The 25,651-nt window shown below is 36.6% G+C and overlaps 1 protein-coding gene across 4 annotated transcripts in view; it reads left to right on the forward strand.

Moving 5' to 3' along the window:
- The window catches only part of PIBF1 (progesterone immunomodulatory binding factor 1), a 321,204-nt gene that overhangs the window by 33,311 nt on the left and 262,242 nt on the right, over positions 1–25,651 (forward strand). For all 4 annotated transcript variants that reach the window (XM_069066780.1, XM_069066782.1, XM_069066781.1 and 1 more), the window contains exons 6-9: positions 9,509–9,642; positions 10,313–10,421; positions 11,534–11,715; positions 12,823–12,948. In XM_069066780.1, the coding sequence (XP_068922881.1) occupies positions 9,509–9,642; positions 10,313–10,421; positions 11,534–11,715; positions 12,823–12,948 (551 nt within the window). The remainder of the gene's footprint in view (positions 1–9,508; positions 9,643–10,312; positions 10,422–11,533; positions 11,716–12,822; positions 12,949–25,651) is intronic.

The following is a 25,651-nucleotide window of genomic DNA, read 5'->3' on the forward strand; positions in this document are numbered from 1 at the left end:
TGCCTCTTTTATATGAGATAATTTACCCTATTCTATCTCTCCCTATCTGCTTCTCTCATTATATACCACTCTCACATCTTAATTTTATTTTTTAGATATCATCCCTTCCTATTCAACTGATCCTGTGCCCTCTCTCTATGTATACATGTACACATATATACACACACTCACATATATATTTATATACACATATACCCTCCTATATAAACATAAATATTTGTGTATACATATATATTCCCTTCAACTATCCTCATAGTGAGAAAAGTCTCATGAGTTACAATTATCATTTTTCCATGTAGGAATATAAATAGTTCAACTTTAATAAGTTTCTTATGGTTTCTTTTTCCTGTTTACCTTCTCATGCTTCTTGTATATGAAAGTCATATTTTCTGTTCAGCTCTGGTTTTTTCATCAAGAATGCTTGAAAGTCTTCTATTTCGTTGAAAGACCATATTTTCCCCTGAAACATACTCAGTTTTGCTGGGTAGGTGATTCTTCGTTTTAATCTTAGCTCCTTTGACCTCTGGAATATCATATTCTAAGCCCTTCGAACCTTTAATGTAGAAGCTGCTAGATATTGTGTTATCTTGATTGTGTTTCCATAATACTCAAGTTGTTTCTTCCTGGCTTCTTGTAATATTTTCTCCTTGACCTGGAAACTCTGGAATTTGGCTATAATATTCCTAGGAGTTTTCTTTTGGGGATCATTTTCAAGAGGCAATTGGTGAATTCTTTCAATTTCTATTTTGCCCTCTGGTTCTAGAATATCAGGGCAATTTTCCTTGAGAATTTCTTGAAGGATGATTTCTAGGTTCTTTTTTTTTTTTTATCATGGCTTTCAGGTAGTCCAGTAATTTTTAAATTCTCTCTCCTGGATCTATTTTCCAGGTCATTGATTTTTCCAATGAGATATTTCACATTGCCTTCTATTTTTTCATTTCTTTGGATCTGTTTTATAGTATCTTGATTTCTCATAAAGTCATTAGCTTCCATTTGCTCCAATCTAATTTTGAAGGAATTATTCTCTTCAGTGAGTTTTTGAAATTCCTTTTCCATCTGAGCAATTCGACTTTTTAAGGCATTCTTCTCCTCGTTGGTTTTTTTTGGGTCTCTTTTGCCTTTTGAGTTAGTCTATTTTTTAAGGTATTATTTTCTTCATTATTTTTGGGGGGGTCTCCTTTAGTTAGGCTGTTTACTCACTTTTCATGGTTTTCTTGCATCATTCTCATTTCTCTTTCCAATTTTTCTTCCACTTCTCTTACTTGATTTTCAAAATCCTTCTTGAGTTTTTCCATGGCCTGTAATCAGTTCATATTTTCCTTGGAAGCTTTTGATGAAAGAGTTTTGCCTTTGTTGACTTCTTCTAGTTCCATGTTTTGATTTTTTTTGTCCCCAAAAAAGGATGCTATGGTCTCATTGTGCTTCCTCTTTTTGCTCATATTGCCAACCAATTACTTGACTTTTGAACTCTTTGCCACGGTAGAACTCTGCATTCGAGTGAAGAGAGCTTTGTCCCAAATCACTGGGGTTTTCACAAATGTTGTCAGAGGTCTGAGGAGGGCACCCTGTCTACAGACACCCCAAGCTTTGGTACACTGCAACACACCCCAAGACAACAACCCAGATCCAAGCAGGTCAAAGCAAGAGTGATTGCCCTCTGAATGGTCACTGGATTCCCCTACAATCTGCAGTCCAGGAACTCTGGAGGCAGCTGCATGGCAGCAGGTGTAGCTTCTGCATCTCCGGCACTTCTCACCTAGGGGGCAGGGGCCAGACCATGCTTTTCCATCACTCAGCTCCAGCAGAGTTCCCCAATGACCTTTTACTTTCTCTTTGGCGTTTATGGGTTGAGAAGTCTGGAAAATGCCACAGCTGCTGGTGCTTCACTCTGCTGAAGTCTGCTCAGCCATTCTGGCTTGCTAGTTGGGGTCACCCCAGAGTCAGAACTGCACAGCTCATGCGAGACTGTGCTTGGCTCCCAGCTCATTGTGATAGATCCTTCCAATCGGCCTGCCATCCAGCCTTCAGTGGGAGAGTTATTTTTCTCTGTCACTTTGTGGGTTCTATAGCTCTAAAATTTGTTTAGAGTCATATTTTGCAGGTATTGGAGGTGGATGTGGGGGGAGCTCGTGGAATTTCCTGCTTCTACTCCATCAACTTGGCTCAATGCCCTACATAATTTTCAATACCTATTTTCTGCTAATCTACCAAAAATTTAAATCTTTATGTAAATATTTTATTTTAGGATGTTTAAAAAAATTAGGATATCAATTTTTAGTGTTAAACAAATTAGAATAATTTATGCTATCACTATTTTAATGACACAGTATTAATAATTATGAAACATTTGTCATTATAATGAATTGCGAAGAGAAATAATTTTTCTCATTTCTTAAATTTGTGATTCCAATTCCATTTAAAGTTGTGAAAATTGAACTGATTTCATCTCTTGAGAAGTAGCTAGGTGGTACAATGGATAGAGTGTTTGACTTAAAGTTGGGAAGAACTGAGTTAACTCTTTCCTCAAACACATACTAGCTCTGTGACCCTGGCCAAGTTATTTAACCTTTGACTGACTTACTTTTCTAATATGTAAAATGAAGATTATGATAGCACCTACCTCACAGTGTTGTGAGGATCAAATGAGATAGCAAATGTAAAGCACTTTGTAAGCAAAGCTATATAAAATATTGTTATTATTACTAACAACAATAATAATTCCTCCTAAACCATCTAATTGATGGAAGGTAATATGACATTTAGGACTGTAGGAAGGAAAGGTAAGTGGGAAAATTGGCAGTGTTGGAAAACTCTTCAGTTAACATTCATTTTCTCTCTTTCCTTAGAGATTTGTCAAAGAAAGGCAATGGTAGATTTACTAAGATCATTCTATTTTGCTTTCACTTAGAATGTTTGATTTGGAAGAGTGTGGTATTCCAGTTTCTGTGATGTCAACTCATAGAAATGACTTACATATTGATGATTAAAAGAAGCATTCAGATTAGAAAGGGATTACTTAAAAGATAAAAAAATTTTTTAAAGTGTATTTTTCAAATTCTTAGATGTTAATCCCTTGTCCCATAACTTGATGATCTTCTTTGGGGCCTTAGTTTTTATGATGGTAGTTGTTTTCTGTAATTTTGAGACTAAATTATCTTTTTCCAATGTCTCTATGGGGAACAAAGTGGGAGATATCTTCTGGACCCTTCATATTCCCATATTTCTGTGTACTATACTTGTAATAGTATTTCTTAAAATTACTTTTTTCTCGTAAAGGTGTAGTATTTTAGTTACACAATGGCTAAATAGGCTTTTGTGAATTAACCTGGGGAATGAACTAACATTTATAAAATTGTTCCTAGGGAAAAATGTGTTTTGAGTTCTACTTTTAACTAACTAAAATGCAAGATGGAAAAATAAGCTGACTCTCAGCATCAGATTCTAATACCTCGATTCAACAATTAATTAGCCAATTAGAAAATACAATTGTACCTCTACACTCCTGAAATAACAATTGAAGATTTAGTGAAAAATCCATTCTCCTATACCATTATCTCTACTTCATCCTGCCATGTACATCTTATAAACAATGACATGGACATCACTTTTGAACTTTGGCTGAGGTAAATTTTGTTACTACCATATTTTTTGATTTACCACTACCCCCAACACACACACACACACACACACACACACACACACACACACACACACATATATACACACACACACCATACCTAACCTCCAGTGGGTGTTAAGGTTATCACATTTTCCTACCCTTGATACCAAAGAGAGTGACCAAAGGTAGGGGAGAGGAACCCAGTAAGACAGACTTAATCTTCGATGCCAAAGGAGAATGGGATATAAAAATAATTTTAACTGTTCACCTTTGGAATTTCCTTTTGTAACAGTTTGAGAAAGCTAGATGTCCTCAGTGCTTAACTAGAGAAAACTCCTCAGTTCTCATTGTCTGGACATGAGAAAAAAAGTGGAGGAAATCCCTGCAAAGAAGAAAGGACCAAGCAAATGCTTGATAAATTAACTCACAAGTTCCCAAAATGAGCTATCATAGGACCATCACAATATTCACAGTGCCCCCAGTGAATATGCCAACGTAATTCTGAATTTTAAAATATAACAGACTCTCCACATGAAGGACAGAACCAAAACATTTATTCACCTACCAGAAAGCCACATACATCATACCGTGTTTCCCCGATAATAAGACCTATCCCGAAAATAAGCCCTCCCCTTACTGTGTAAGATTCCTCTAAAATAAGCCCTCCCCCGAAAATAAGCCCTATTGAGATTGCTACTGTAGTGAAGGTGATCCCCTGCGCTACATGCTACATTACGGTACCCTCTGTATGCACCGTCCCCCCCCCGGGTGAAATGCACGCCGCGCTCTGAGCTGCATCCAATCAGAGCTGCAGCAGTGAGCGCGTCATCCTGTTCTTCCCCAGTGATTTGCTTGCTGGTGCCATTGAGAGCAGTGCCGCGGAGGAGAGCTGAGGCAGGACAACATAAGCCCTACCCTGAAAGTAAGCCCTCTGGTGTTTTTCTTTCCAAAAAAATAAACACGGTAGCAACAAAGAAATCTATACACAGTAGCAATGCAGAGGGCACTGCCATCCCCAAGCCTTCCCCCTGCTAGGGCCTTCCCAGAAACAAACACTCACAGATTGCTGCCTGCTTCCTCTCTCTCCCTTAGCTCTAACTGCTCTGACTAGCTTCTTCTGAGCTCTCTTCCACCCTTTCTGCTCCACCCTTCTCCCACCACAGGTTTCATGTGACTCAAATTCATGTGTCTTAGGCTTCCATCTGACTTAAGCAGGTCACATGGATCTGTTAATGGATTGGAAAGATCTTCCCATTTACATTACCATTACAGCGATACCACCTCCTGGTGGGTGCTGGAATGTTCCAAGGGGACAGTTGTAGTCTCAGGTGCAACTGAGGGTGTTGAATTAAAAATAAGTGGGTAGTAGAAGTATAAGGAAAGAAGAAAAGATGAGAAAAATTTTTTTTATTTTTATTTTATTTGTTTATATGAGAAAATTTTTAAAAAATCATTCATAACATGTTTCATCTGTTGTGTTAAATGTGTTGAATTAAAGTTGTAGTGATTACATCATTTTCCAAATAAACACACAAAATGCAAGTTATAACCAGTAGTCAAGTCTACTGACAGGTCTTAGCAAGCAAGTGTCGACAGGCAAGCATGCTGTGCGTTGTCGGGAAGTTCAGCATACGTAATGTGCTGTAATGACTTGTTTACAATACAGTACTATACAGTTACGTGGCACAATGTTGCAGCATCAAAATTTCAGTGCAAGAAAATCCCCACAAATTTACAATAAATTATTAAATTTAGGATGCATCATTTTTTAAAAAGTATTTTATATATTTTTTGTAATGACCCAATTTTTCCCCCCAAAGAAAACTATTAAAGGGCTAAAGAAAGTAGATCTCCAGTGGGGCACTGTTAATTTTTTTTCTATTTGAAAAGGCAACAGTAAGCCAAATAAGTTTGGAACCTCTGAATTAACTGATCAGAAAGGAAGAGGTAGCAGGTAGCAAGAAAACTAACAGAAAAAGCATGAGAGCAAACGAAGTTTCCAAGTAAGAAAATCTGCTTACTAGTAGAATCATAAAGAAGGCAAAATCACCAGGAAAGGCCAGTCATAGTACAAAGAATAGAGATTATAATGAGAAAGAATGACCTAAATAAAAATGTAAAAAGAAAGTGAAAGCAAAAACAAATTTTGCAGTTCTCCTTCATATAATGGGAGTGGGGGTGGGGGGAGCGACAATCATAGAATGGTGCAAAAGAGAGAATGAAGAGAAAATAAAATGAAAACTAGAACTGAAATTGAAATGAAAGACCTCTCGAAGATCAAATTAAACTACAAATGAGAGAATAGATAATTTAGAACACAGTAGAGAATCTCTCAAAGGTAATAAAGGCTTGAGAAGAAAGAACGGGAACTATGAAACTTAGAACTATTCATCTGGATGAAAATTTGACAAAATAAGGAAAAACAGCATTTAAAAATGCACGTTTTGTGCTAAAGTGAATATCACAGAAGATATGCTGCACAGATATCATTTGAAAGTCATACATATCCCAAAGAAACATGATAAATTGGAAAGTCTGAGCACTACACCATAGGAATCATACAAGAAAATTGTTCGTATCTATTTAAGACAAAGGGCACAGTAATATTTCACAGAATCCATAGATTCTGACAGAAATCTCCAAGCTTTAGTAACCAAAGAATGTTATGAGTAAACTTAAGAGTGTAAACAAAAATTATTGCAAGCAGCCAAGAAAATGAGCTTTTGCTATCAAGGAAAATATATTTAATTAATACAAAACTATTCCTTTTCTCACAAGAAACCAAAAAAGTTACTGGCACACAGTGTTAACAAAAAGCAAAAATGAGTCGGAGCCATCCCAGAATAGCATCCTGCAAAGCTGACTTTATTCAAAGTAACAATATAATAATAAAAGAGAGCTTCCTGGCCTTCCCCCTCTCCACCCCCAGAATTAACCAGGTTTACACTGGCTTTATTTTGCATTAAACACTTTAAACAGGAGAACCACAAGAAAAGTAAATGTAGTTAACAAGAAAGAACTAGATGAAGTCAATCCTCATGAGTTTGAGGAAGTTAATATTATTTCAAAGAAATTTCTTATATTAGTAAAAGAACAGAGAAATACTATTGGGGGCAAAAGATGTAATCAGGCCGAAGATTTAAAAAAAGAGATAAAAGAGTCAGGTGAAGAGGAGAAAGAATTAAAATAATATGAACTAAAACTCAAATTACCTTAAAATGAGCTATTTTGACTGTCAAGTTGTTGATAATTCAGAGAGAAGCGATTCAACTGGACAGAAAGGAAGCAAGTAATATTTGAAAGCCATAAATGTCTCCTACTCCTCCTTGTTTGCTGAACAGAGGAAGAAGCGGTCTCTTCATTTCTTTACTTGCTTTATTAGATATGGGAGGGGAGGGATAAAAACAAATGGAAACACAAATAAAAATGAAAACACCTCTGAAGTCTTACTTCAGCAATTTGACAAAAAATAGAAATGGTCAGTATTGCAGAGACTTTGGAAAAAGAAGCAACTAATACTATTGTTAATGGTGGGAATTTGTCCAGTCATCCTGAAGGAAGACTTGGAATCCAGAAAGTTGAATAAAATATTCCTACTCTTTGACCCAGGGATCCCCATATACCCCAAAGGAGATTAAAGATGGAAGAAAGTACTAAAATACCCATAGCAGCACTTTGTAGTGGCAAAGAATCACAAAACAGATGCCTATTAACTGGGTAATGGCTAAATAAATTGGTTTGTATGAATGTAGCAGAAGATTATTTCATTGCAAAGTTTTTCTCCCTCTCCCTCTCCCTTTTCCTCTCCCTCTCCCTCTCCCTCCCTCTCTCCCTCCCTCCCTCCCTCCCTCTCTCCCTACGCCAACTGCCTCTCTCTCTCTCTCTCTCTCTCTCTCTCTCTCTCTCTCTCTCTCTCTCTCTCTCTCTCTCTCTCTCTCCTCTCTTTGTCACACACACACTGATGTGGAAACTCACTCTACCAGTGAAGATGCTTTGCCATTTATAGTCTTAGTTACTGAGAGATTAAATGATTTGCTTAAGGTCACATAGAAAATGGGTCACTGCAAAAATTTTAAGCAAAATTTAAAAGAGAGGTCACACAAGTGTCTTTAAAAGGAATCACTATGACCAAGTTCATTTTTTTCTAATCAGTGAACAACATTAACCATATAGACCTAGGATCTTAGAGCTAGAAGAAAACTTAGAGATCATATAGTCAAACCCCTTAATTTTATGAGATGCAAAAGCTTAAGCCCAGGGGAGTTGCAAATTGCCCAAAGTTGCACAGCAATTAAGTATCAGAGATGGGATGTGAACCCAGGTCCCTTGACTTTTTTCTACTCTATTAACAGTCTCCCTTTGACATAACCTATGTGGTTATATTGAAAGTTACAGGAAAAGTATTTGAAAAAATACAAAACTCAGTTATATTTAAAAAGCCAAACCAGTCTAGGCATGGAAAGGCCCTTCTTTAATATAATCAATATCTTAAACCAAGATCTAGTATTACCTTAAATGGCAAAATATTAACTTTTGCAACAAGGATGAGGTAAAAACAAATGTCACTCACTCATCAGTAGCACCACTAAATACTTTGCATTTATTTGACCCAGGCTTAGTCTTAGGGGCCTGAGCCCTAAGATCATTATCTCACTTGATCCCATTGCTCCTACCTTTGAGTAAAATTCCAGCAAAGTCTGAATAAAACTTGAATATGAATAAAACTTTGTTGTGTAGCTTTCTCCAAAGAGGGGAAGAGGGTTCCCAACTGCTAGATGGGGTTTCCATGTAGAATATGAGTGTTGGCTGTAACAAACTTCATTCACCTACCACAGAAAATATGTGAATTTAAAGGACTGACATAACCTCCTGAACAAACATTCTCCATTCATCTTAGATTAGTACTCTATGAGCAAAGTCTAGGTCCAGATCTTCCAGCCCTTCATGGTTTGGCTTTTTGGTCCTCAAACTACAGGGTAGTGCTCTGTTTAGGATGCTCTTCTTTCTCTAAGAAGGTTAGGTTAAGGAAATCTTTCCCAACCCTAGGAGGCTAAGGAACTCTGATTATCTTGGAAACTTTTAAACTTGAATAAAAAGACCGCTCTCAGAAATTCCTGTCTGATAAGTGCTCATAAAAGAAAACGGTTTGAGTAAGGAATTTAAAAACTGGAAGTCCAGTCATTCTCCTCTTAGGGCTTTCCTGGACATGCACAGATCTCTTAGCACATGCATCTCTCACAAGTCACCATGATTGGTTCTTGGAGTGGGAGAGAGAGAGCAACTAGCTGTCCAGTGAGGTCTCTTCCAACTCCAAATTTTAGGATTCTGTTATACTGTAACAGAATCTTACTGAACTGTAAGAAATGAGCAAATCAGAAAAACAGGAAAAAAATGTATAAATTCATGCAGAATAAGAGGAGAATTTTAAAAATCATTTACACACCAAAAACAACACTAAATGGAATTCAAAATCTGATAGATTGTAATAGGCAATCTTGGTCCCAGACACTAATGATGAAATTCACCTCGCTCTTCTTGATAAAGAGATGAGAAACTACAGATAAACAATGTGATAGAAAGTGTTAGATGCAGCTATGCCTATTCTTTTTGCTTGTGTTTTTTCTTTGTGACAAAAGCAGTTTCAATCTGATGGTGCTTGGGGACATGGGTTAAAGAAAAATGGCGTTGGTATAAAAATTAGAATTAAAAAAAAACTGCGCTTTTTATATTGTGGATTTTTTTTTAAATGAAGACCTTAAACTACAAAAGAGAAAAATTAGGGTTTGTATGTTTTAATCACAAAAGCATTCTTTACTTTAAAAATGACTTACTACAGAATTTGATTTTCATTCTGTTTGAAATGTTTCACTCTAATTTTTATTTATATAGACCTATGAGGATGAGCGAAGAAATCATTCTGAACTTCAGGTTAGATGTCAGCGTTTGGCATTGGAATTAGCAGATACAAAACAGTTAATTCAACAAGGTGACTACAGGCAAGAGAACTATGATAAGGTAAAAAGGTAAGAATATACTAGATATCTAAGGCTTGAAGTTATTTGATGTTGAGCAGCAGGTAAGTGTAGCAGTGAATAGAGTGCCTGGCCTGGAATCAGGAAAACATCTTGAGTTCAAATCTGGTCTCACACATTTACTAGCAACGTGACCCTGGACAAGTCACTTAACACTTTTTGCCTCAGTTAGTTTCCTCATCTGTAAAATAGGGACACACTGGAGAAGGAAATGGCAAATCACTCCACAGTGTCTTTGCCAAGAAAGCCCCAAATGGGGTCACTAAGGAGACACAACTGAACAAAAACAATGTAGTCTTTAGTTAATTATTTCTAAACTTTTATTTTATTTCAGTTAACAAACATTTAATTTCCCTCCCACATATCTCTCAATCTAGTTGGAAGAGGGGAAGAAAGAGAAAGTCCTATTCTTCATTTTGAGTTTTTGGTTAATTCTTTGGATTAAATAATGGTTTATTTTCATCTTTTTTTAATTTTCTAAGCCAAATGAACTCATTTATTGTCCTTTTTATCTAGTTTTTCTATAACTCATTAACTCCTTACTACAATTCATCATCTTCTATTGTGTCACTTTCAGTTGGTTGAAAAAAATCTGAACATCAGAGTTTAAGAAATGACAACAAGATTCACAAATATATCGCCATTTACTTTTTTTTTCCAGTGATCGGGATGCACTTGAACAAGAATTATCTGATTTTAGAAGAAAACATGAAATCTTAGAAGCTTCTTATAAAGCACAAACTAAAGAAAGAAATGACTTGTCAAAAGAGGTAAACTTTTGGGTCCAGTAACTTGTACATGTTAGAATAGTTTTACTTAACAAATTAATAAAGGATTCTGGATGGAGTTTATAGAAGTTATTTTTTATATAGTTTCCTTAAGAAAATTATTTCTGTTGCACAGTTTTCCAGTGGGAAACTATAACATAGGCTTAAAAAAACATTTGTTTGTTTTCTTCTTCAATTGCATTATTGTTTTTATGTGGTTTTTTTAAAAGTACAAAAGAAAAAGGGAAATAATGGTAAAAGGGGAAATAACAAAGGGGAGGTGGAAAAATTGGGCCACTAATACACTGTTGGTGGAATTGTGAACTGATCCATCCACTTTGGAAGGCAGTCTGGAATCATGCCCAAAGAATTATAAAACTGTGTGTACCCTTTGACCTAGCAAGGTGATCAGGGCAAAAAGGAAAAGAACCTATATGTTTTAAAATATTTATAGCAGCTCTCTGTGTGGTGGCAAAGCACTGGAAATTGAGGGGATCATTTGGGCAATGGCTAAACAGGTTGTGTGGTATATGATTGTGATGGAATGCTGATTTTAGAAGAACATGGAAAGATTTGCCTGAAATACAATAAAGAGGGAAATGAGCAGAACCAAGAGAAATGTTTTTTACAAAAACAGAATATTATTCAAAGAGTAACTGAATGAGTAAGCTATTTATTGATATGAATTATAAATATTCATATCAAATACAAAGGACCTATGAAGGAAAATACTGGCCACCTCCAGAAAAAGACCCAATAAAGAGAAGTATGCACAGTATGGTTTACATATATATATAGAGAGATATATAGATATATCTATATATATATGTTTGCATACATATATGTGCATGGATGGATTTTTATGTATATCTGTATCAAATGATGGCCTTCTCTAGGGTGAGGTAGGGAAGGAGAAAGGGAAGGAGAGAGTTTAGAACCCAAAATGTAAAATTACATTATTATATTACATTAAATTTTTTTTAAAAAGAGACCAGAATTGAATAACTGAAGTGAATTCTCTCCTGACTAAAATTGTAGGTATATGAAGTATCTTAGGCCTGCTGTGTCTATAGACAGTTAAATCTATATCCTGTGGAAATTTTCTTTGTTCATAGGCTGCAACCTTACAGCAGTCTCTTACTTTGCTACAAAAAGATAAAGAGTACCTTCATCGCCAAAACATGGAACTTAATATACGTTGTGCCCATGAAGAAGATCGCCTTGAAAGAATTCAAGTTCAACTTGAAGAAGCCAAAAAGGCTAGAGAAGAAATGTATGAAAAATATGTGACCTCCAGGCAAGTTTTACTTTACTTTCTATAAGCTTGGACATGACACTAGTGTCTTAGTCTTTCCTTCACTCCTTCAGGGGAAAGGCAATGACTTTATTTTCCTGTTCTGCACGTAATCATTAGACTGACATTTTATTTTACTTCCACAGAAGTTGTATTTATGCTCATTGACCTTTCTAGGCACTGTTATTGTTTTTCCCCCCAATATGAAAATCCTGTCTTTTCCTAAGGCAAGAAGAATAAGCTTGCAACTATTTCATTTCATTTCATTTTATGGCACCACATTTTAAAATCTCCTGCCTATAAGATTTTGATTTTAGAAGGGTTTGGTCACTCAAGGATTTTGGTTACATTTGTTTGTTACACAATGCACATCATCATAAGTATCATAACCTTGAATTTTCCTTTAGCCAGCGAAATGGGTTAGGCACTAACAATGTATGTAAAATTAAGCCATCCTTATTATGTAGCAGCTCCTACAATCTTTGTGTTAGAAAAAGGGGTATTAGTAGATGGGAAAATCGTGTCTTAATCTTATCCCTCACTATTTATCAGCTCTTCCCCTGCCCTGCCCCATCCTCTAGAATTCTTTTTACCTCCTCTGTAGGAAAAAAACAACCAAGTAATTATTTTTAAATGAAAGACATAGACATAACAGGGGCTAGGTGGTACAGTGAATAGAGCACCGGCCCTGGAGTCTGGAGGACCTGAGTTCAAATCTGGTCTCAGATGCTTGACACACTTACTAGCCGTTTGATTTTGGGCAAGTCACTTAACCCCAATTGCCCTCCAAAAAGCAAAACAAACAAAAAAGATATAGACATACCATATGCAGGAATTTCTAGACCTGTAGTAATGTATACATACCATTAGTAAAATATTAGAAGACACAGAAATTATTGATACTTTATATTGGTGCCAAGAATAAAAAGCAAGTGCTTTTAACAAGTTGAGATCTTAGATAAGAATCAAAATTTTCTAAATTACAGTTCATGGTACACAGCCAACTTTTGCAAAAAGTTTAATATGAAACATATGACAAAACAGAATCTTTCATGGAGGTTTAGACATCTTAAATAAGTAAAATCTCTCTTTCTTTTCAAATACTTATAGAGACCTTTATAAAACAGAATATGAAAATAAACTACGTGATGAACTTGAACAAATCAAATTCAGAACAAATCAAGAGATTGAACACCTTAGAAGCACCTCAAAGGAGATGTATGAACGTGAGAATAGGTAAGAACATAAATCTCAGGTAAATTAAGTTATATTTATTTAGGGCTTGGGGGGAAAAATGTCTCAAGTATACATATTCTCAAGTATAAAAACGATTGTATTCAACTGATTGAAACAATGTCTTTGTGGCAGAAAGTAAAATTTGGTAAACCCCAGTCCTGGATAGATTTATACCATCTTACATGACAGACCAGCCTTTTACTGTGGCTTAAATATCCCTTTCCCACATATCAACCCAATAATTCTCTTACCACTTTACTTTCTTTCCCAAACTCCTGAATGACTTCACTTATATTCAGAATAGTTGTGAGTTTAGCATTCATTAATACATCCAGTGGTATTGTAACTTATTCCCTTGTTAACTTTTCTATCCTGAGATAGTGCCATGAAAATATTTCCTGCCTTATACAGTGAGTCACAAAGGCATCACATTAAGGTTTATCACTGAGAATTGGTCATTGTATAGACATAAGTTACTTTTTATGAATCAGTTAATCATTTTCTATTTAGTAAGAGTCTAGTATGCTCTAGGTAATGTCCTAGGCATTAGGGATACAAATACAAATAAAAGAGGCTGTCATATCTCATTGGATTATTGGTGATTTGATTCAGTTCATTTCAACAAACATTTACTGACATCTAATAGATGAATATTAGGGTCTAATAGGTCACTGGCATAGGCTTTAAGAGTTCCTTCCACCAGTGGAGATTACAAACCATCCATCCTTGCATATCCTGTGTGACTTGTATCAGTGTTCTCCCAAAAGGTCACCACAGAGCACCCATCCAGCATCTGGACACTTTAGTTTCTCCCAACTTTCACAGTGGTACACTTTGACTATTCATTTTTCATCCCTCTGTCCATGTGACTGGCCTGTCTTTTCTTTTCCATATATTTTTTTCATGACATTCTTTACTTTTATTCTTTGTAGTTCCTTGTTGCTTGTATGTTACAGCTGGCTTGCACCTACTAAATAAGTTTCCATTGCTGTCTTTGTAATGGTTATTTTTGGCAGTATCAGAAAATTGTTTGTATTGAAAAGATGGGCCTTCTCTGTTATTGGAAGCTTAGGCTAAGTAAAAGCGTTTTCCAGTTTCCTGAAGACAATCAAGATTGCCCTTCTTCCTTCTCCCTTTCAATTCTGTGCCCAGCTTTCTTATTCTTTATTGTCTTTATTGTCTTTCCCTTTATTGTCTATCCATCTTTATTGTCTGTCCCTGATATACATACTGTTGGACAAACTCTATAGGATATTAATTCAGATATGTGCTAAAATCTGAGATTTTAGATATTCTTCATTCATTTGGTCATTCCATGACAGACCAAACTCTTTTGAGTGATTTCTTCTAGGAGTCTTTATGGTACACTGCAACTTCATATAATCAACACAATGTTATCTGCAAAAAAGCATCTGGAGAAACTCACCATTCACAGACATCCTCAACTTGGATTTCATTAACTCCTGCAGGTTTAGGTATCATCTCTACGCAGATGATTCCCATATGGGTATTGATGTATGTATGCACACTCACACACTTTCAAATTCGTATATCCAGCCCTATTCTATCTACTGAGCTTCAGTCTTTTAACACCAACTGCTTCTTGGACATCTTGAATTGAATAGCATGTAGGTACCTCAAACTCAACACGTTCAAAATAGAACTCATTATCCTTTCTCCAAAGCTTCTTCCCACTTCCCCCATTATAGGTAAGATCACCACTGTCTTCCCATTCTCCCAAGCTTATTTCCTTAGTGTCATCCTCAACTTCATCCTCATCCCTTATAGCTATCTAATCTAGTGTCATATCTTTTTGTATAATATCTCTCTTATACATCCTCTGCTCCAGGGCTCCTTAAACTTTTTCACTCTTGACCCCTTTTCACCCGAGAAATTTTTATATGACCCTGGGTATATAAATACATAAAATACATATACATATCAAACATTTACTGATAATAAATCATAAAGAAATTTATTTTAAAACAATTCTTTGGTATAAATATAATTTTACCATTTATTAAAGATGAAATCAAATTTGCCTACTAATAAGATGGATTGCTTGTTTATTTTTATATAAAGAATTAAATCTTAGAATATTTGTTATTGCATATCTGTATGTGATATATATATATATATATATACTGTGGAGCATCTTCAATGTTTTTCAGAGTTTGTTGATATTTTGATTTTATGATCATCAGTGCTGAGAACACCAATTTGCATAAATACATAGTACAAAATAATAGAAATTGTTGGACATTCTGTCCTAATCCCAAGCCAAAATTCATTTAATGGTTTTGTATATACAGTAAAAATACTGCAATTCATGATAGACAGTAGTCTCAAATCTGAGCTAAGGTGCTTCTGGCAGCACCTGTTGGTGTTGTGCGGTATGATGACATGTGCACTGCAAAGTGTGCATGTTGTATTTTCAGAACCAAGGCTGCAGTGAAGTTGCATAATGCAACATAGGCAAGTACTGCCAGAAACACCTTGGATTCGGTACCCATTTGATCTTTAATTTTTGGTAGTTGTGCGTTTAGAAACCTTTTACTGTTGCCAAATTTTTCTTAACCCCCACATTCAGTTATGCAACCCCATGTGGGGTAATGACCCCTAGTTTAAGAAGCACTCTCTACTTTCATACAGACATAACACCCTTGTACAGACCCTCATTACCTCCTACCAGGACTATTTCAGTAGCCTCTTGGCTACTGACAGCTCTCCCTGCTGTCCCAAGTCTTTTCCCCGCTTAAATCTATGCCTAAAATTCAGCTCTCACTATGTAAGCCCCAAACTCCTACTACCACCAAGATCAAATACATATTTATCATTTATAGACCTTTACAACCTGTCCCTTTCCTACTTTTCCAATCTTCTTGGGCTTACTCCTTTCCAGACACTTGGCAGTCTAGCAACATTGGCATTCTTACTATTCCTCACAAAAGACATCCCATCTCCCAACTCTCCATTTGTACTGTATTTTCCCCATGCCTGGAATGCTCTCACTCCTTATCTCCAACTTTTATCTTCCTTGGCTCCTTTCAAGACTCTTCTCAAGTGCTTGCTTCTGGAGGAGACCTTTTCTGTTCCTTTATTCTTGCTGCTTGTCCCTTCCTCCTAAGATTACTCTCCACTTGCTCTGTACCTGTGTGTGTGTGTGTGTGTGTGACTGTGTATGTGTATGTGTGTGTATCTTAGATGTATTTATATTTTTGCAAGTATTCGCCCTCATTAGAATGAGTTCCTTGAGAAGAACTGTATTTTTGCCTTTCTTTGTACCCCTAATGCTAAAGCACAGTACCTGACATATAAGTAAGCCCTTAATAAGTACTTATTTGACTAGAAATGCTGTATCTCCACCACAGTGGCAAGTGTTTTTGGTGAACATATATTTCTCTGTTTTATGCCTTATCTGATATTTATTATCAGGAAGTCATTGAACAGAGCTATTTCTGTTGTTATAATCTTCTAAGGAATATTGATTGATCTTGACATACAGACGGGAAACATTTTGTTATAAATGAAGGTATGAGGAAGCATTTTGTGCTACTGAATCAAAATTTTTTTAAAAACACAACAAAATTAGCATAATAGGATTCTATATCTCTTTGTCTTTCATTCACTTGTAAAATTACAAAAATGAAGCCAATTGTTGAATATAGCTCCTACAATATCTTTATAAAGGAGTGCTTTAATTTATATACTCATAAATTAAAGTATAATTATAACTGACCATTGGAAAAATTTTGTATAGATGAGTAAGCATATAGGTTGGTAGTTGTTGATGTTGATATTTTCTCAGTCACTTTTTAAAATTTTTTTGCTTTTTGGAGGGGGGAGGGGAGCGCAGTTGGGGTTAAACTTGCCCGAGGTCACACGACTAGTTTTTGTTTTAACTTTGGAATAAAATTATTATAGTAGGTGGCGCTGTCAGTTCTCTTGTCCAGAGCAATCTTCATATACAGGGGCACAAAGAAAAGAGCAGCTTTTCAGGGAGCTTATATGACATGTGACTCTGTGACCTGTATGACATGTACACAGATGATTCAAAAGGGATAAAGAAGAGATGACATAGTGCTCTGGGTATGTTTAAAGAGTTCCAATTAGCAAGGAGTATAAGGGAGGGCTACAAGGTTTGAATGAAGTTAAGGAATTTGAAAGACAGGTGAGAAAATGATTGCCTGCTTGTATACATGAAAGCAGATGAAGCGCATTCACTTCTGAATACTACAGTTTAAGAAGAGCTTTGATAATTTGGAAAATGTAGGGTAGCCAGTATGGTGAGGGGTTTTGAAAATCAGCTGAAAAAACTGAGGATGTTTCTAAGGGAGAACAGACTCAGAAGGGACATTATAGTTATCTTTTTCTGTTTAAAGGGCTGTTACGTAGAGGAAGAGACTCATTCTATTTAAACAGAACCAGGAACAATGGGTGAAAGTTTACAAAGAAGCAACTTAAGATTTTATGTTAGGAAAACTTTCCTAATATAAAATTATCAAAAAATAGAATGGACTGCCTTGAGAAAGACAGTGTTCTCTCATTGGCAGTCTTTGTGCACAGACTGGATGGCAACTTGTTGTGTATGTGATAATGAGAATTCTTTTCTAACATGAGTGAGACTTGATGACTGTTGAGATCTCTTCTAACTCTTGGTTTCCATAATTCTATGAAATTCAAGTTCAGGAATCATTTAATAGCCTAGTTTGGTTCTGAAGCAAAGAGTATAAAGAAGTATAAAAAGTGAAATGAGATTGTGAAGGTGGATTGAAGACAGATAGTAGAGGTCTTTAAATACCAGGCCTAAGGAGTGTGTATCAAATCCTAGAGACAATAGGGGATTACTGAAACTCCTTGAGCACAGAAGTGATATCATATCTGTACCTTAAGAAAATTATTTTGGCAGATGGATGGAATTGGAGAAGGTAAACTAAAGACAAGGATACCAGTTAGAAGGCTATAATAATAGTCCAGATGAGAAGTAATGAGGACCAGAATTAGTATGATGGCAGTGTGAATGGGAGAGAACAACAGGTGAAAGATATGTAGAGATAGAATTAACAAAGCCTTGCTGCTGGTTAGCTAATGGACATATAGGAAAGCTAAGAGTCCAGGATAACTTAGGTTTTGAAACTGGGATTCTGGGAAGAATCTGGGCAAGATCAGTTTGTGATTTGTTTTACAAAACCAGTTTTCAGTGGTCTTCAATCAGTATGGTTGTAGGGTTCCAATTTTAATCAGCTAGTGGACTTCTAAAAAACTTAATTACTGATTTATTATTGGTGCTGTTTCAGGCCTCCACAATGTCCTATTCTGATGCTTCTTTGTACTGTTGAAGTTACCCTGCATTCATGAAGAATGCTAGCAGAGTGCAAGCTCTGGCAGGTTTTACCATACTGGGAAAGCTTCAAAAATGGTCCCAGGAAGAGACCGACCTAATTATGGAGAGACAGACTAGTCAAAATGTGAGATCTTTGTACAGTGACAAATAAGTGAATAGATTACCAGATGAGCTGAAGCACATTCATCTTGAAATTCTTACCATAAACCAAAAGAATAAGGAATATGAGATTCACTAGAAGGATGGATGACTCCCAGGTACACCTTGAAGGGACAAAAAAAAAGATTTACAGAGTGACTTCTATGGGATACCAGAATCAATAAGAAATATTTCTTCCATTAGACATTTGGTCATTCTACTTTGCAGTAGTAATGATAAATTATTTACAAAAAAACCACCACAAAAATAAATGCAGTCTGTGCATCATTGTTGGTTGCTGAGGTTACACTAGTAGAGAAATTCAATGAAGAGCTCTAGAAGACATTCCAAATTGGATCAAATGTACTTGTTGCTTAGTGACTGGTGCAAAGGTGGGAAACAGTCAAGTGGAGGAGAAATCTGTGGGAAAGTGGGATTCAGGAAAAAGAAATTGAGAGAGACCAAAAACTTATAGATTATACAGAGACTTCCTGCCTCTTTATCATGAGTACTTTCACTGAAATAAGAATCAGAAAGTGCTGTACATGGCAAGCATCAAATAACACCATAAAAGATGAAATAAATTATATTTTTAACAAATACTAAAAGATTTGTTATTGATATGGAAGTTACTCTTAAATCAGCTATCTGTACAATAAGACCATCAACTTGTTAGAGGTAAGATCAGAAATTGGGGGGGAAGAAAAAAATAATAATGAGGAAAACCTATTGATATACCATTTAAATAATTTAACCCTGAATTATCTAAACAAACTGTTAAAAATCCAATTAGAAAATGGAAAACAGAAATAAGATCAGCAACTTCAGAAATTTAAGCAGTGCAAATTGTCACAACAAGAAGACTTAGACCTGAAAGTCCCTTAGTAAGCAAACATCTGACTTGCTTGCCAGATGTTGAAAGATGACTGAGAAATGCAACAGTGGGGTTGGAATTTAAACTTGTCTGTAAAATCTTTTTTTTTATAAGCAATTGGGGTTAAGTAACTTGCTCAAGGTTGCACGGCCAGTTATTTTGTGTAGGTGCTAAGTATCTGAGGCCGGAACCAATCCTGGGTCTCCCAACTCTGGGGCCAGCGCTCTTACTCACTGTACCACCTGGCCGCCCCTGTAAAATCTTAAAAAAGACAAAAAAAGGATCATGGAGTATTAAATAGCATCATTTCATAAAGCAAAAAAAAGAGGAAAGTTTGTCCAGACAAATAGCCAAGGGCATTCAAGGATGAAAATAGAAGAACTATAAGCAAAAGGGGAGAGGGGAATGGGTGCTTAATTAACACTTGTGGTTGTTTTTTGTTCTGTATCTAAAGTGTAGAATATGGAGAAAAGGGTAGTATAAAAAGACTAGGAAGTTAATGTTCTCATGGAAAAAGCAACTAGATTGGACCAAGTATATAAAGGTGATGATTCCATACTAGAGGTGATATAGTAGTGATGGCATTTAGTGAATGATATTAATACCTAAATGGAAGCAGCTAGATGGCACAGTGGATAGAATGCCAGGCTTGAAGTCAAGAAGACGCCTCTGCCTGAGTTCAAATCTGTCCTCAGACACTTCCTAACTGTGTGACCTTGGGCAAGTCACTTAACCCTGTATGCCTCAGTTTCTCAGCTATAAAATGGATTGAAGAAGGAAATGGCATAAGAATCTCTGCTGAGAAAATCCCAAATGGGGTCACAAAGAGTTGAACACAACTGAAACAACTGAACAGTAATTACAAAAAGCAGCCAAGTAGTGCAGTGGATCAAGTACAACCGGCTCTGGAGTCAGGAAGACTCTTCTTCCTGGGTTAAAATCTGGCCTCAGACACTTCTTATCTGTGTGAACCTGAGCAAGTCAGACAGCCCAGTATGCCTCAGTTTCCTCATCTGTAAAATGAGTTGGAGAAGGAAATAACAAACCACTCTAGTACCTTTGCCAAAAAATCCTCAAATGGGGTCTCGACAAGTTGGACACAACTGAAACAAGTGAACAACAGCATCATTAATACCTAAAAAAGTAACAGAGAACATCAGTCATTGTTGGCCTATACGCTTGCTTTCTTGTCTCTACAGGGTCTTGAGAGCCATCAATTTATGAACTGAAGACATCCTCAATGAGGGTGTTAGTAGGGAACCAGCAGGCTCCCATCAAGATCATTCAGGATTCTTTCAAAGATATAACACAGAAATAACTGTTTAGTGACCCTTTGATAACAAATATAAACCTATCCATAACACAGGGAGATTATAGTACATCGCAAAGGTATTTGGGAAATACCAGAATTATTTGCCACTATATGAAAGAGATCCAGAATAAAAGTCTTAAGTTGAGGAGGGATTCCCTGTGAATGTTAAGGTTCTCTGGTTGCTTCTTTTTGCAAATGACATTTGTGCTTATTACATCAAACTTCAGGACATTACAGAGTCTCCTAGATGAGTTTAGTCATCATTCAAAGGAGTTTGGTCTGTCCATCCACACTGTAAAGACTAAATGGATAAAACATGTCTATTTATCCACGTTTTAACACTGCATCATGTCCTTTTGAGTTTGTCCAACAATATTTATATCTGAGGCAGATATGTATGGAATAAGCTAGACCCAGAGTTGGAAAGGAAAGCCAGTTGAATTACTTTTGAGAAATTACAGAGCTCTTTCGCTGACCCCAGGTACAGACTGAGACATCTTAAGGGTTTGTTATGTGTCAGGAAGACAAATAGCAACATGAATTCTGAAGAACTATGGCATTACGTGCAGAGCGATGGAAAGGCAGTATGGTTGCTGTGAGCAGGCTGAAGATGAAACCATTGAGGATTTCTTAATAACAGGATTAAAGTCTGTGATCAAGGCATTATATGGCTGTAATGTAATATCAAGCAAAGGCAACTTCCCAGGTTCAAAATACCAGCATAGGTGCTCTCTATTTTATTCAGTGACAAACCAAGAACAGAGAAGATCAAAACATGACATCATTCAAAATACAGCATTTACTAAGTGTGATTAAATAATCTCCAAGTACTACCCCACCCCAGGACCTTCCAATCATTCAATCAATTACAAAGTCCCGGTTCTAAATACTACTCCACCCCTAGGCTATACCTTCATTTAGTCCACCACAAAACCCCTCTTCTCAAATGGAGATTAGTTTCCAAACATAGGTAAAGTACCTTCATTTGTCAATCACAGAGCACAATAAGGTCAAAAGTTCCCCACCCCTGGATCACAATTGAATCTACCCCAGAGTTACATCAAGTTTAAACACAGCACTTAATACCCAAATGGAGGTCTTTTCTTCATCTTGACAGGAGGCAAGTTCTCAGCAATCTTAGTTCCTGGGGAGACAAGGCTTAGCAAGGCCATAAGATACATTGCCAGTCCCTTCATGAATTCATCCTCTGTCTGTAGAACAGTCCTAGAACCCCTGAACACATTAGCAAAGCCCTCTCCCAGGATTTCTGTAAACATACAACAAGAAAATCCTTCTTCAGGGCTTCTGAACCAACAGAAAGGCTCCCAGACCCCTGCAACAACAGCACTGTCCCTCACCAGTGGACAGTATTCACTCTGTCTGCAGGACAGTCTCCAGACCCCTGCAACAACAGTACTGTCCCTCACCAGTGGACAGTATTCACTCTCTGTCTGCAGGACAGTCGCAGGCCTTCTTAGCGAACAGCCAGGTTCCAGGACTTCTTCAACAAAAGGACGGTCTTTCACCAGTGGACAAATCTGGCAAAACAACATCAAAACAGACAGACAAAGTACCAGCAAAACAGCCATGTCTCCTCAGTCCTTGGCAGCTCAGGGGGCAGGTCTCAAAAGTCCAGGGCAATTCAAAGCGGCCACCAGCAATTCTCTTAGTCTCTCTCTCTCTCTCCACGAGGTGCTGCTTCCAAAAAGATCTTCCGCCTCTCTCTAGTGTCTCTCCAAATCTACCTCACCAGCTCCTCCCAGTTCAGGACTTTCTTTTCACATCAACAAGCCCATCCCACAGGTGGGATTAACAAACTCTGGGTTTTAACACAATCAACTTGAAAACCAAGCCAATACAGGGGAATCTTTAATTGCCATTACTATCACAATGGCATGAAGAGAAAATGTTCTGGCCACATGACAGAAGTGAGAGATGACAAGTGCATAGTCAGAATGCTCTACCCTCTTAACATCAGGGGAATGGAAGGAAGGCTTCAGTTCAGTAATGAAATCGTTTTGGGGAGCACAAGGAAAGATCTCACAGGATGGCATGGATGGTTTGCATCACTGGTAGAAAATCTTGAATTGATACATCTGTTTGAGTGCTTTATTTGTCTAAGAACCAAGAAATTGTTGATTACTTTTCCATGAATCTTACTTTAAATCAGGTTTGTTTAGTTTAAACTCAGCCTTCTAACATTTCATATAGGAACATATTAGGAAAAAAAGCATGTTTTCTAATACCAGAAGAACAGAATAAGCCTCCAGTATATATGTTCTTTAATCCATCCTGCACATTCCTGACGAAGTAACCCTACCAACTCACTGCTTTGACTGTTTGACTGCTCACAAACTTCAGTAGCTCCTCAGCCTGTCACTGAGCATATAAACTCCTTATCCTGCCATTCAAGGACTGCCACAGTCTGTCTCTAATCTACCTTTTCACTTCTTGTATGGTATTCTTGGTCACTGTGTAACCTCAGAAAAGTCAATAGATTCCCTTTTTTCAGGGCCCAACTAATAAAATCAAAGAATTATAATCCAGCCTGTACCTGATAGATTTATAGTTGGGAAGGGCCTTAGAGATCTTGAAGCATAGCCCCACATTTTCCAGGCCCAGAGAGGCAAGACCTATTTAGGATTACACAGCTACAAAGTATCAGAAACAGAGCTTGAACACAGGTCTTCCTAGCTCTGCAATGGTTCTCTGTCTGTTACACCATGCTGCCAATGCAATGTGCCAGACAGGTGGTTACTTAATGAGTGAGAAACTACTATCCTTTAAGGCAGCCTGTTCTGCTTTGGCTATCTCTGATTATTAGTATATTTTTCCTTGATACTCTAGCAGATATGACTATTCCCAGTTCAGATTGAGCCCATCAATGTCTTACCATTCTTTATGATTCTTGACTGTCTCATTCAATAAATTTACCAGAGAGAGTCCACTCATTGCTTTCTTTTGATAGTACAAGGACACCCATTTAGCACATGGGCTATACGCTACTCATTAAGTTTCATCACATGACTAGACTTGTTTCTCTCCCCCTCCCCCAATTTTTAATGTCAGTCCAAGATATGTGTGCACACATGCATTTGTGTGTGTGTGTACACAGATAGAAAGACTCTAGGGATCATCCATACAACTGAATATTATTATCTCTACAATAAAAATTAATCAGCTATTTAGGTTTTTTTCTGGCTATATACTTAGATCAAATTCTTTTGAGCTCCTTGACCAAGAGTTTGTCATTCTTATATTTTAATATATGGTCCAGAAACTTAAATCCCATTTTCAGACATCACACTCTTAGCCAGATATTTGCATCCTACATTAGCTGTTCCCTTCTGAATTCCTTGTCTGTAGTGTGAAAGTAGTAATGAAATGTCTGCATATTTTATTTCATAAATAGGAAATCCAAGACCAAAAAGAGAAGCAGGTGATTTTTGCCTATAGTTGCCTAAGAAATCTGTGGCATTTGCTTGATAGCCTGCTTGAAAGTATTAGTTCATAGAATTATTGTGGTATAAGGGAAATTAATTTTGAATGGGTCCATTACCTAATTAATTTCCCCTCAGTCTACCTGCCTGAGAGGCTTAAATGAGTTTTGGCATTAATGCTTTAAAAAAGAAAAGCCTCTTCCTCAAAAAAAAAAAAAAAAAGATCATCTCTAATCTTTTGTGGAACCATTTGAAATTCAGAGTGCAGTTGACATATATTTGCTTCATTTTAAAATGCTCTACGGGATATCCTCATAAGAAATAAGTACATCATTTTAGCCAACTAATAAGTGTAACAAATGGTACTAGCTTTTTAGTATGCTTAATGCGTATCATTTGGCTATTACATTTTGTGTAATTAATATAGATGGAACATTTCTTTTGATTAACATTAGGATTTCAAGTGTATGTACAGTAAACAACAAACTCAAAACTAAGACTGAAATTTTAGCCTTAATTTTTATTAGTTATAGACTGTGCCTTTTTTAACATTAAAAAATGTCACATCTTCACACAATATTAGTTTTAAAGTCTACATCTATCGTATGATTCTTTAGTATCATCTGTTACTTAAGACTACACCTGATAGAGGCAGCTAGATGGCACAGTGAACAGAGCACTGACCCTGGAGTCAGGACGACCTAAGTTCAAATATGACCTCAAATATTGACACTTACTAGCTGTATGAACCTGGAATAGTCATTTAATTCTGATTGCCTTGCTAATAAAAACAAAAACAAAAAAAAATGTGGTGAACCAAAGTTACTATGAATTGAATGATACTTTTAAATAAATTCAGATTTTTATCACAATACCATCTATATATTTTTTTAAACAGTAATATGCCTATTGTGAGATATGTGGTCTTTAGGAGATATGTTTGCTTATTTATGATACTAAGCCATACTTTATATTTTTTTTGGAGTTGAAAATGAAAGTAGAAATGATTGGTGCAACTTTGGATTTTTGGATCCTTTGCAATAATTTTCAGGGCCACATGCTCCATACTTGGAGAATCACTTAGACAATCCAGCTCACTAATTTTATAATTAGTGATTCATATTTTGCCTAGATCTTTGTTTTTGTTGTTCCTTTTTGTCCTTTTATTGTTTCACCTTTTCTCTGATTTTTCTTCTTATCATTCTCCTTCCCCACACTTCCCCCATTAATGTAATCATAAAAACCCTTTAGTACCAAGGTTTTACATGGTCCTGTACCCCTTCAACAGGGAGTCAAGGCAAAGTGTAATTTACAACAGTGTAGCAGATACCATTTCACCCCAAAGTCAAAGTTCCAAACTAAACATTCCAAGTTTTTAAACTGAACCTCATATAGCAAGACCAAAGGCCCATCCCTATTCTAGCTGCCTTCCTACAGTTCATCAGATTACACTTCATCAGTGCCACTCTACAATTCATCAGCGGTCTTCCTAAAATGTCATTTCCAGAATGGAACACAATACTCTGCTGGACTGAGTTGCAATCTCCCTAGTCTTGGACACTGTGCATGCACCCTAAGACTGAATTAGATTTTTC

Source organism: Petaurus breviceps, unplaced genomic scaffold (genome assembly GCF_028583685.1).
Source record: "Petaurus breviceps papuanus isolate PSGF00001 unplaced genomic scaffold, PetGlider_PUasm1.0 90730, whole genome shotgun sequence".
Taxonomy (NCBI): Eukaryota; Metazoa; Chordata; class Mammalia; order Diprotodontia; family Petauridae; genus Petaurus; species Petaurus breviceps.